Genomic DNA, 13,191 nt, shown 5'->3' with positions numbered 1-13,191 from the left:
AAATTAACCTTCAAACCGGATGCAGCTTCAAACCACAAAAACACACTCCGCAAATAGCGTAACTGGGCGGGCCTAGCATTGCAAAAAATCAAGGTATCATCGGCAAATAAAAGATGAGAGACAATAGTATTGCCGACTTTGAAGCCTTCTACCAACCCCCCCTGAACCGCCGCAGAAATCATCCTACTCAAAGCCTCCATCACAAAAACAAACAACAAAGGAGAGAGGGGATCTCCTTGTCTCAAACCCCTGGAGTTGCTAAAAAAACCTTTAGGAGACCCATTTACCAGAATCGAAAACCGCACCGAGGATATGCAATGATGAATCCAAGAACACCATAAACCTCCAAAACCACACCTCCTTATCAAGTACATCAAAAAACCCCAGTTCACATGATCATAAGCTTTTTCCAAGTCCATTTTGCACATAACCCCTGGCTCCCCAGATCTCAGCCTACTACCAAGGCATTCATTAGCAATCAAGATGGGATCTAGAATCTGCCTACCTTTGATAAAAGCATTTTGCGACTTGGAGATGATCTTATCCAACACAACCTTCAATCTATTAGCTAAGACTTTGGCAATTATTTTGTAGATACCGCCCACAAGGCTAATAGGGCGGAAATCTTTAAGATTGATGGCACCGGGAATGTTTGGAATAAGCGAAATGAAAGAAGCATTGAAGCTCTTTACAAACCTTCCTCCGGCATGAAAAGCCCGAAACACCTTCATAATATCCTCCCTCACCACCTCCCAGCATGCTTGGAAGAAAGCCATAGAAAACCCATTGGGGCCCGGTGCCTTATTGCCATTCATCTTAAACACGACCTTTTTAACCTCTTCCTCTTCAAAATCTCTCTCCAACCAGCTGGCCTCCCCCTCCGAAATGGAATCGAAAGAAATACCATCAACCATGGGCCTCCAACTGTGCTTCTCAGCAAAGAGCTTTTGATAGAACTCAACAATATGCTCACTAATCTCGTCTTGATTGGAAGAAGGAATCTACTGCTTTTACTTACCATAGGAGTGCATAATATTCCTAGAATGAATAACCAACCAGACAAGATATTTATCATTTGGATAGGGCTTTCCTTCTCACTCAGTAACAGTCTTCTATGTACTGAGTACTTGTTATATCAATGCTTATTAGATGAGTGGAGGGATTTGCCACTGTATTTTTCAGTGGACCTTTATGACCAATCTTGACTTCTAGCTCCTATGGTCCCCTTTCATATTGTTTCTTGGTTTTGTAACTTCATTTCCTTAATCCAAATTAAACTGCTTTTCTAGTTGCTTTGAGATATAATCTTTGAGTCTAAATAGCAGTTGCCCACTCCCAATGTATTGTAGTTTATTGTACTTTTTACGCTTATCTACCCAATTAGACACCATGGGAGGGTACAGGGCTGCAGGGCAATTCTGTTACATGAATTAAATCTTCTAGTAAACTACTATCTTGAATTATTAAAGTCCATAGTGTGCTACAATACTTGAATAGCAGGGCTAAACTGTCTGAAAATCTGATAGTTTAAGCCTTTATTTAAGAGAATGTCTTGGGGCACAAAATGTTGATTTTTCTGTGTCATGCTCTGTACAGTTGTGGTAATAGAGAAGTTTAGAAAATGTCAAGATTTTTTAGTATTGAGATGTTGCCGTCCGTGCATGTTTTAAAGTTTACACACGAAAGCATTTCTGGTGAGCACATTTTGATTACATGGGTTAAGTTCTTCCCTTGTAAATTGTTGAATGTTCTCTGTTGTAGTCCTGACTGGTTTCCTTGAACATGCCAGACGGGACACCTTTGAATTTGGGTTTTTTCAAGCAGTGACTTGTACATTGATATTGCATGTGGTACCACAGTTGTGGGCTTCGAGTTGTCTGTGTGTGCTACCATGTGGATACAGGTACTTCATTTCTAAGCATCAAGGGTATTTTAAGTCTTGGAATTTCATGGACTTGTCCAGCAGCCTGACTTTTTGTTGTGTCGTGTCTTAAAGGGTAAATAAAGCATGAACTTTTTAAGTTGAACAATTAACAGAGTCCTTTTTATGCTCTCCACTCTATCAGCCAGGGATTAGGATCTCCAACAAATCCTTTGGAATTGCGGAATCTGAAATTGAAGATCCAGGCCGTCCGTTGCATTGAATGGCCTATAATATGCATTCAAAATTTTGACTATATCAAGTGCTCCAAAAAGTAAAGCCGAGCGCTCCATACATTCAGTTTCTTCTGCATGCCCCTCCTCTCCGTATGGTTTCTTCCGCCATAGTTGCCTCCATGGACGTTCATCCTTTGTGCCCTTGACACCCACACCCTCACCTGCTCATCCTCGCCCTTGGATGGTTCGGTCATGACCCATGGTGCCCGCTCCCACAAAGCTCAAAAAGGCGAAGAGACCAGTCCTTTGATCTCGCTTGGCAGGGTCTTTTTATTTTTCTCGGTGATGCTTGTTCTTTATCAAGGGTTAGGCTTTGTGCTCGGTTCTCTAATCATCCTAATTTTTCAACTTACTTTCATATGGTTACCTGAGGGGAGCCACAAGATATTTCCACTTTTCATTTTCTTGTTCGTGCTCTTTCTAGTGTCTCAGCTGTTTATGACCGAGTTTCGAAGTCTGGGTTCGGGGTCAATTGGTCTTTGAACTATAATCTAATGGGTTTCTCTTTAGAAGGCAGGAACTTGAAAGAAGTACACCAACTGTTCGAGAAATTGCCTGATAAAGTTGTGGTTGAGGAGGTCTCAAATCTGGACTTGCCTGGTAATTCTCAAAATGTTTTAATCCTTTCTTGCAATTGGGGGTTGTTAGTGCATCTTTATCGTGTTTGCTGTACGTCAAAAAATATTTACTGTATAGAATCGTTTTTGTGCTAAGCTTGCTATGTTGAGTTGTCTTGGAATTCTTTGGGTAGACTTCATTTGCTGTTCTGGTAATAAAAATGTCAGATATGCTTGTCTTTTAATTTTCTTGTCTCCTTTGATACATAGATCAGAAATTTGCATTGAGAAAGGAATACAGTTACTGTATTTTCATGTTAGGTTGGATGATCTATATATGTAATAAGTATTAAAGTCTATCAAGTGTCCCATTATAATTTTCTTATATCTTCTCCAGTGCAATTTTGCAGCATGGAGTTTGGATACACTTTTGAGTGTTAATGTGTTCGAAGTTGTCGTCGTACATTTGATGTATTGTGCACTGGAGTTAAGACATTGAAGAAAGGCAAATCATCTGCTCCACATTCGCTCTAAGTTGAACAAATGGTCAACTTTCCAATTTTCAAATGTTTTAAGAAAAACTCACTATTTTTATCAACCTTTGCATGCACATTATGTGATGTTCTCTGCAATCACGACTAATTTGGGTGTGGGTTTATGCCTGTTGTGAGTATACCACAGAAGGTAACCTATGAAAAAAATCGTTTATTGTTTGCACTGATAATATCAAATCATAAGATCAATTTCAATTGATTCAAACATATGTTCACCTAGTAGGCATAATACGTCTAAGTCATGGCCCTGACTTTACAAAATGAATATACATCTTAATTTTATCTATTGTCAAGAGAAATGAATGCAAAAGCAACATAATTTCCAACGCAAAAATGTCCTCATTTGAACAACACCAACCCACGAAGACTCTAAAAAGCTACAGTCAACACCACCGCTCAAACTCGCACCACCTCATCGAGCCTTAATTTGTTTTTCACATGACGATAGAAAAATCAATATCATGAACATGTTTTCAAAATCAAAGTAGAATTTTCAAATTTTTAAGAAAATGCTAAACATCCTAAGGAAGCCTAGAATTTTCACTCAAAAGGAAATTTCTTTATCCATTAGATTTATAAAAAATAAAAAAAATAAAAAATAAAAACATTGTGGATGTAAGCTCTACTCAGTCAAGTTGTCTTAAAAATCATTAGTTTTTGAGAAAAATATAAAAATGCCCTCAAACTATCAGTCATTTCCGTTATAGTCTCCTAATATTCAAAAAATGATAAAGTAGCACTTAAACTACCAAACAGTTGCATTTTGACTACTCCGTTAGTCATTATCGTTAAATAGGATGAAAAATTCAAAGCTGTCTTTTTTAAGGTTAAGTTACTAAAATGCCCTTATGAAAAAAAAAATCAATTAAAAAATTGCCCCCCAAAAACGACGTCATTTTGAGGAATTTTGGAAAAAATATATATATAAAATACCCCCAAAACGACGTCGTTTTGAGGAAAAAAAAAAAAAAATTGTGGTTAGTGGTGGCTCACTGGCCACCCCATAGGCCATGGGGTGGCCGGCGAGCCACCCCTAACCATAGATTTTTTTTTTTTTCCTCAAGACGATGCCGTTTTGGAGTGCATTTTTTTAATTGATTTTTTTTTTTTTTTTTTTTTTTGGGGTCCAAAATTCTTCAAAATGACATCATTTTTTAGGGGCATTTTTTTAATTGATTTTTTTTTTTTTTTTTAAATGGCATTTTAATAACTTAATCTCAAAAAAAGACGTCATTTTGCATTTTTCACCCAATTTGACAATGTTGACTAACGGAGTTGTCAAATTACAACTTTTTGATAGTTTGAGGGGCTACTTTATCATTTTCTAAACATTAAAGGGCTAAAACGGAAATGACTAATAGTTTGAGGGGCTTTTTTATTTTTTTCCCTTAGTTTTTTATATTTTTATAAATATTATTATTATTATTATTATTATTATTATTATTTTGACATATCTACACAAGAAAAGGAGGAGAGGGGATTCGAATTAGTGACCTCCGTTTCATGAGGCGTGACCACAGCCGATTGAGCTACCCTTGGAAACAACAAATATTACTATTATTATGGGCGTCTTCAATTCATTAGTTGAATAAATGCTCTTTCTTGATTGAAAATCATGAATTGAATAAACCCAAAAGAAACTGCAAGTATGTCCTGCAATTTTCACAAAACAAAATTTCTCTATACAAACGGAAATAACCAAATACATTCAGTAGGGACACAAATCCTATCAATCGTACATTCAATTTCACATCCAATACCAAATACATTCACTCTATTGTTCTAAAGCTCAACTCATTCACAGGGCTCAAAATTGATCTAATGCTGTGAGAGATTCTTACTAAATGGGTTTCCCCAAGACACTCCAGGAGAAAAAATGTAGAAAATTCACAGGGCTCTATTAGCAATTCATCTGACAAACCTCGTGTGCAAAACACTACAATTCTCTTATCTTTCTTTGCCGTTACTCTATGAAAATGTAGGAATCCAAAAGTCATCCCAAAGAATGTGCTCAATCGCTTTCTGCCATCGAGGCGTTGGACTACTTCTTAAACCTCCAACAACACCATTGTATTCATCTCACAATGTATACATTTTTTTGGAAGGATTGCTAGCAGAAGCAAGAGAGATAACTAATGGGGAGCTTAAGAAATTCTATTACAGGGGTATAATAAGCTCAGAAAGATATGAACATACCATCATCAATGGAATACCCTATGTGTTTGGCCTCCTGTCATGTGTAATTGTGTACAGAAATTCTGATCAAAGATGAGGAGCTCTATCCAATCAAGTAGCAAGTGAGAAACTAAAACCAACACAACAACATTTAGGGACTAAATTATCATATACATTATACAATGCCTTTTCTTTTAATAGGTAATCAAAGAAATATCATTAAAAAAATTACAAGGCGCACCTTATGCATACATCAACTATACAAAGGACACCAAAACAGGAAAAAACCATGGGCTACATTACAACACAGCAAGAGCCCTCTTGCCTTTTCCCGACTAGAACCAACTCCCCTAGCATCAAAGTTGATCGAGCACTCTAAATTCTTAAACTCCCTACTTCCTTTCCTATGAACCAACCAAAATGGTAGAGCTACCAGACACAGCACAAGGACTGCTTACCCTGTCACCCAATGAAGAAGGTCCAAGAAGAAGGGGACGATGAAGAACCTAAATTATTTGTCTAATAGAACTTATCAGCAGTATTCTTCTAACAAGCTCTTCTGCACTTCATAATATACACAAGAACACAATTTACAATAGACAAAGTTTTCTTCCAAACGGGGTCGGAGGAAATTAAACTGACATGTGTTCAAATTACATGTGAGTATCACATGCTCCGTAAAAATGTATGAGAGAACTAAAAATGTATGTAATATAACCACACCTATCAAAGAGCATATGAGCCTCCAGCAACTACAAAAACAATGCATCATGAAACAGTAACCTCAAACTCAAAGGTCTTGCCAATCAGAAACAGAGAGTAAACCAGAAAATCACCACAAGCTCAATTTTATTCAAAATAATGGAAACACGATTGCATATATGATACCAAAATAGATGAAAGAATATAAAGGCCCATTGCAACAAATGCAATTTTTTGTTTGTTTGTTTATTTCAATTTCATTCAAGATGATAAAATTGAGTCCACCAATTGGAATATCTTTGTGATCTATCATCAGTCATGGACTGTACAAAAGCCTGAGCTAAAATATAACACCCTAAATAAAGCAGAAACATGTAGAAAAGAGCAATAAGAGTTTCTTCTCATGTTCCCTCGACAAAAGCCGGCTATGCCCTGCAAGCAAATGCCTATCAACAGATGCAAACCAGCAGTTTGTGAATCACAGGACATCAATTGTTTCTTGTAAGACAGTATCACCGACTATGATAAAATGCTCACAAAATGAGTGAAACACAAGGAAATTCAGAAATATCACCAGGCACTCCTTTTCTTCTCCACATAGTAATCGAGGTACCACCGCACGAACTTCTTGAGCCCCGTCTCCAAATCGGTGGTAGGCCTATACCCGAGCTGCCTGTGCGCCAAACTTATATTGGCGTGTGTAAACCTCACATCCCCATTTCTGGGCATTGGCAACACCAGCCTCTTAGCCCTCACCTTCAGAAGCTTCTCCAATATGCTTACAAGCTCGGTTACCGGCACCGGCGCCGTATTCCCCAAGTTGAAGACCCTCAATTGCGCCGGACCCTTCTTCTTCCCACCACTCCCAGTGCTTTTCTTCGCCGTGTCCAACGCCCCCAAGCACCCCTTCACAATGTCATCAATGTACGTGAAATCCCTCGCCACCGCCCCATGATTAGCTGCCTCGAATATCTTAATTGGCTTCCCCTTCAGAATATCCTTCGTGAAGAAGAAATACGCCATGTCCGGCCGACCCCATGGCCCGTACACAGTGAAAAACCGCAACCCAGTAATCGAAAGACCATATATATGATTATAGGTGTGCGCAATTTCCTCACCGGCCTTCTTCGTTGCCGCGTACAGGCTCGCCGGTTGGTCAGTCCGGTCCTTTTCCGAAAAGGGTACCTTGGAATTTAACCCGTAGACCGAACTCGAAGACGCCCACACGATCGATGGCTGCGGATTCGCAGACTTGCAGACTTCTAAGAGGTTCACGAACCCAGCGATGTTGCTGTGCACGTACGAGCCAGGGTTCTGCATCGCGTATCGCACGCCGGCCTGCGCCGCCAGGTGCATCACGTGGGTGAACGCCACGACGTCGAAGAGCTTCTGGAGGAGTGACGCGTCGTTGATGTCGCCCTCCACGACGAACACCCCAGCGCGGTCCAGGAGCCGCTGGCGTGCGCGCTTGAGGTTCGGGTCGTAGTAGTGGTTGAAGCTGTCAAAGCCGAGCACGCCGTCGCCGCGCCGCTTGAGCGCCACGGAGACGTGGGTCCCGACGAAACCGGCCGCCCCGGTGACGAGAACGGTCAGACCGGACTCCGAGCGCCTGCGGGCAGAGCGGCTCACGCGGCGTTCCCAGTCACGGCCGCCCCAGGAGTCGGAGCCGAGGGCTCGGCGTGACGATGTGGGTGGACCCACGAAAGGAGTGGAGAAGAGATAGAATAAGAGAGTGAAGGCAGCGAAGAAGGAGGACCAGAGGATGAGTTTGGACTGGGATCGGAGACGGTTAATGTACGGTGAGGATTTGTCAGGTTTGAACTTTCCGGGGGTGGACGGGAGGTTGTCAAGGTGGGAGATTTTGGTCAACATTCTGCCCCTCAAAGAGGCGATTAGCGGGATAGAGCTTTGGGGAAATTTTCTGAGGTTATTGGGTTTTTGGTAAGAGAGAAAATGAGGGGGGCTGGGAATTGGGAATTGGGAATTGGGGTTGAGTTGGGCTGTTGCTGGTGAAGATCAGAAATGGGGTCCGATGCTTATAACGATGGGTGCTTTTTCTTTATTTTCTTTGATCTTTTTTTATTTTGTAAGAATTAAGTATAGGTTGAGATAGGGAGAAGGGGATATCCCGGGAATTATATTAATTGTCTTGGAGGGTTTTGGGCTTTTGGTTACCTTTTTCACCAAATTTGATTAATGATTTTTTTGCTTATTCGTCTGTTTTTGGTAAGATATCTTTTCTTTCTTTTTGTAAATTGACTGACAGGTTGAGTTAAGGTTAATCGAATCCCCTACTAATGGCGATTTTCCAAATATGTTGTTATTTTTCTTCCCCCTTTTTTTTTGTTGGCCTTTAATGGATTTTTTTAATTTATAGGTGTTTCTCTGTCAGGATCAATTTGATAAATGACCTTTTTTTTAGGACACAAATTTCTTAGGGATGAGGCTTAGGTGCTGTAATAGTTTTTTTGAAGGGATTTGATTCAATTTTTAATATTTTATGAGAAAGAAAGAGGAAGCAAAATTAAATTTAGGCCCTTAAAAGAGTTACATCATAATTGCACTAAAAAGAAGAGATAAATGCAAAATTGATTTTTATGGTCGGTCTAAATTACAAATCATTTCAACATCATTTGTATACCTTAGCAGAGAGCGTCATATAGCTCGGGGGTTGTTCTCCCCCTCCCTTCCCCGACTCTTCCCCCCCTCCCCTTTTCTTTTTGTTTACTTTTTTTTTTTTTGTTATAGGCTCAAGTGCCATCGCGTGCGGGTGTGCTGTCCACCATTTCTACTATGTCTTTCTTCGAGGTTGGTGGGGCTCTTGGATCGGACTATTCAAAGCTCGATCAATGTCCCTCCGTCAGACTCACCTCGACACACGCCCCTCCATCGCGCGCAACAGCCCCGCCCGCTTTCAATGGCACTTGACTCTTTTGATTCCTGCAACCCCGCGGCGGATCATGACTCGCACGCGCCTGCGCATGGTTTTTTCACGCTCTGGCCAGAATCATCCGGCAGCCTTCCTCCGGTGGTGTTTTGTAGGCTTTTGTGCATTTTCTTTATTTTTCCCTGTATTTTCTGTTTTTCCTGTATTTTGTGGTCCTGGCCTATTGGGTTGAGGATGTGAATAATTTCTTGGCTTACGAGTTGAGAAGGATGAGTTTCGGCAGGAGGATGTTGCTACCTATGTATTGGATTGAGTCTGTTTGGAGCATACCTGTTGTTACAACTAAAGATTAGTCAGGCTAGGGTTTTCTCGCTTTCTCTCTTGTGCCGTAGCCTCAGGTAAGCCCCATCCCCCATGGTGAGGGGAGGAGGGATGGCCATTTGCTGCCTCCCTCCTCCCCCTCGTCTGCCCTTGCACCGAGTGCCAGTAGTTTACTTGATGTCCCTAGCTTGGGTTGCCTCCTCCCTACCCCTTCTCCGCCGCCCCTTCCTCTTTGTTCTGCTTTTGTCTCTGGCGGGGCTCTTTGGTTGTTTTCTGTTCCTTTCCCTTTTGTTTCTTTGCTGTGTTTTTGGTATGTTGTTCTTGTACCTTTGCCTGTGTGCCACTCAGTGTGGGTGCTGATTTTGGGGTTTCTTTCAAAATCCTCCTTGTTTTGTTTTGTGTTCGCCACCGATCTCCTCCGCCAGCTCTGCCGCCCACCGTCCGCTGCTGGGTTTTTCCTCGCGCCCCTCCAGTGAAGAGCATCAACGCCCCCTGCTGCGATGGTTTTCCAGCCAGCTGGCGATCGGCTTCGCCTCCCTCCGTCCACTGTTTTGGGCCTTTTTCCGCGTCCCCACCGCGTCGAGCTTCTAGCGTTCCCTTCCGGTGTCGGTCTCCGACGAGTGCACTATCGGCATCCACGCTGTGTGTGCCTGTTCCTGTTTTGTTTTACTTTCCTTGTATTGTCTTTGTTCCTGTTTTTCCCTGTATGCATTTCATTCACGTTATTTGCTTGTAATAAGGCTCTGCCTCTTTGGTTCGCCCACGTTTTATTTTGATTTTCTTGCTTCTGTTTGTAATAAGGCTTTGGCCCCTCGATCTGCCTGCTTGGATGTGAACTGAACTTTGGTCCAAACCATTGGGTCATGGATGTGATTTTTGGTCCAGGCCTTTGAGTTGTAGAAGTGAACTTTATCCTGGCTTTTGGGTCGAGGAGGAATTTGAGCTACCTATGCATTAGATTGCGTCTATCTTATGCAGATCTGTTATCTCAGCTAAAAACTAGTCATAGGTTAGCGGAGGTTTTAGGTGATGATTGTATCTTTGTAGCTTCGGCTATAATTTGCATTTTCAGGGCTTTGTGCTCCTACGATGTAAGAGCTTTTATGTTCGTGATTATTATCAATGAAATTGAAATGTTTTTCTTTCAAAAAAAAAAACTAAAGATTAGTCATGGGTTTGTGGATTTTGATTTCATAGATAAGTTTTGAATGTCAGATTGTCATGTATGTATCTATGACTTGTAACCTTGTAGCTTTGGTTATTATTTTCTCATAACTTTTGCTCTTTGATGTAAGAGCTTTGTACTCGTGATCCTTTATCAATTAATGATACTGGAAATATTTTCCCTTAAAAAAAAAAAAATTACAAATCACTCTATGTGGTATAAAAAATAATTTATAGGTCCCTATAATTGGCCTAAATTACAAATCACTTCATGTGGTATAAAAAATAATTTATAGGTCCTTATGGTAGGCCAAAATAACAGTTTACTCCATGAAATCAATTTTCATGCTCTAAAAACAAATATCAGTTTAATAAAAAGAGTAACACAATTTTCTCCAACTTAATTTGAAGGAAAATTTTGTCACAATTTATTAACTTGAATATTGTTTTTATTTATTTTTCAATGGTTAGAAGATGTGACCGTCAAATTCTTGTAAAATGCTCCTAAATCGTGGCAAGGAAGATGAAAATGAGAGAGGGTTACGTACAAAATAAAATTTTAGGGATAGAAAATATTAGGTTAATTTACTGAAACAGTATGACTTGGAGTGAGAGCTGCTGTATAATCTTAGCTGGTGTCCTAAAATGATGTGAAAAATTCTAGTTGTCATTTTTAAAAATAAAAAATTAATTATAACATGTGTTGTGTTTTTATTGGGTATAACATGACAAAGTAATGAATTCTGCTTCTGTTAAGTTACTTAACGGAAATTTATTTCAGGTATTAAACTGTTATTTTGGCCTACCATAAAGACTTATAAATTGTTTTTTATGACACATGGAGTAATTTGTAATTTAGGCTAACTACAGAGATCTATAAATTATTTTTTATACCACATGCAGTTATTTGTAATTTAGGTCAACTACAGAAACCTATAAATTATTTTTATACCATATGAAGTGATTTGTAATTTATGCCAACTACAAGCACCAATTTTATATTTATCCCTAAAAGGAATTACAACACTTAAGCCAAATCCATTCATTTGAAGAACCATTGTAAATGAGCACATGTTTTTTTAATAACTTAAAAAATACAAGTTATTTTTAGAGACTAAATAGTAAAAGACTTGATAAATGGTTGGTAGTTGAAGTTTGGGTCAAACCCCTCGTTGTCATTATTTATTTAAATTTTTGTTTTAACTTTCTCATTAGCATAGCCTAATGCCTACAAAAGAAAGGAATTGGGTAAGCTCAGAAACTTGTCAAGTTAGTAGGAAGGAATGTCCCTTGAAGGAATGTCCCTTACGCCTAATTCAGTAGGAATTTTCATATAAGAGCACTCACAGTCACAATGACTTACTTATTTATTATTTTTATATAAAATATATAAGTAAAACACTAAAAAACCATCTGCATGAGATTATGCATTTCAAATGTAAAAATACATTTTTGTTGCATTTGTGAACAGCGCACTGCTACATGTAGATGACACTATTCACACATCCATTTCATTAATATACTTCTCTCTTCACGTCTCTCTTTTCCCAAGATTTTATCCTACTATTTATCTTCCACATTTCTCTTTTCGCAAAATTTTCTCTTACTAATTCTCTCTCCACATCTCTTTTTTTCCAAAAGTTAAAAAATAGGATGTTTAAAAAAAATACAATCCAGATAAAAAGAAAAAAAAAAGAAAAAAAAAAGGATAATCGAATGTATGGTACTCATTAACTTATTAACTAAACTAGATAAAGTGAGTTTTGATTAGCTATTTTACATAAAAATATACATAAACCAAACTGAATGCTCTTAGAAGTAATAAAATAAAACCATGGCTTTCTATACAACGTTAATTTTTCACACCCCTCAATCTTCTAGGACAATACACCATCTGGACAACGTTAATTTTTTACACCCCTCAGTCTTCTTGGACAATACACCATCTGGATCTTGTGGTACACCTGAGGAGATGAGAACTAGCATTTTTGAGTTGAGACCATTTGAATCTTCTCTCATATTTTCAGTGGGAGTTGTTTATTTTTCTACTTAAAACATTAATATTTGTGCTGGTTCTTTAAAAAATCAATTGCACATGTATTAGAGAGGCATGGAGAAAAATTACACTACAATTTGCCTAATTCTTGAAATGTTGAGATCTATAGTAAATGTATCAGAGAAGGATCTTGTCACTTTGGGAGTCATTATGAAAACTAGATTATATATTTGAATGCAAGCCTCTCCTTTTACAGAAGGATCTTGACCTATTCTCCACTTTTATAGAAGGGAGCATGCCTCCCCTTCAGCTCTAAGCCTCCCATACACCTGAAACGAAACCCTAACCCTAAAGTGAGAGGAGATTTTCTTGAGAGAAAGAAGAAGGTTTGGGGATTATTGCTATCTTTAAGGTAACTCTTGACCTTTCATCAAGCTTTTATGTTATCTTGTTATTGTTCTTGCTTTCTCCAAGTTTTAAAAGATGTCATGCCATGACTTGTGTACCATTTCTCCTTAGAAGAAAAGAGTGGTTTTCAAACATTTTAGAAAAACCTATTGTTTTCTTTGGTTTTCACAAACATCATGCTTCACTATTTTCGTATGAACTTGTTTAGAGCCTAGGGTGTTGTTCGTAACATGGTGACCTGAGGATAGAAGCCAAAAATTTGCATTTTAC

At 39.0% G+C, this 13,191-nt stretch overlaps 1 protein-coding gene across 1 annotated transcript; it reads right to left on the bottom strand.

The window, feature by feature from the left end:
* Nucleotides 1-6,304: 6,304 nt before the first annotated feature.
* LOC132176286 (UDP-glucuronate 4-epimerase 3-like) lies at nt 6,305-8,198 on the bottom strand. Its single transcript, XM_059588449.1, has one exon. The coding sequence runs from the start codon at nt 8,015-8,017 to the stop codon at nt 6,716-6,718; it is 1,302 nt and encodes a 433-aa protein (XP_059444432.1). The 5' UTR covers nt 8,018-8,198; the 3' UTR covers nt 6,305-6,715.
* Between the last annotated feature and the right edge of the window lie 4,993 nt (nt 8,199-13,191).

The sequence above is a fragment of the Corylus avellana genome, chromosome ca3, assembly GCF_901000735.1.
Source record: "Corylus avellana chromosome ca3, CavTom2PMs-1.0".
Lineage (NCBI taxonomy): Eukaryota > Viridiplantae > Streptophyta > Magnoliopsida > Fagales > Betulaceae > Corylus > Corylus avellana.
This window is presented reverse-complemented; position numbering and strand designations above follow the sequence as displayed.

Coding starts and splice junctions, on each gene's coding strand:
- LOC132176286 (XM_059588449.1), bottom strand. CDS start 8,017: ATGTTGACCAAAATCTCCCACCTTGACAACCTCCCGTCCACCCCCGGA.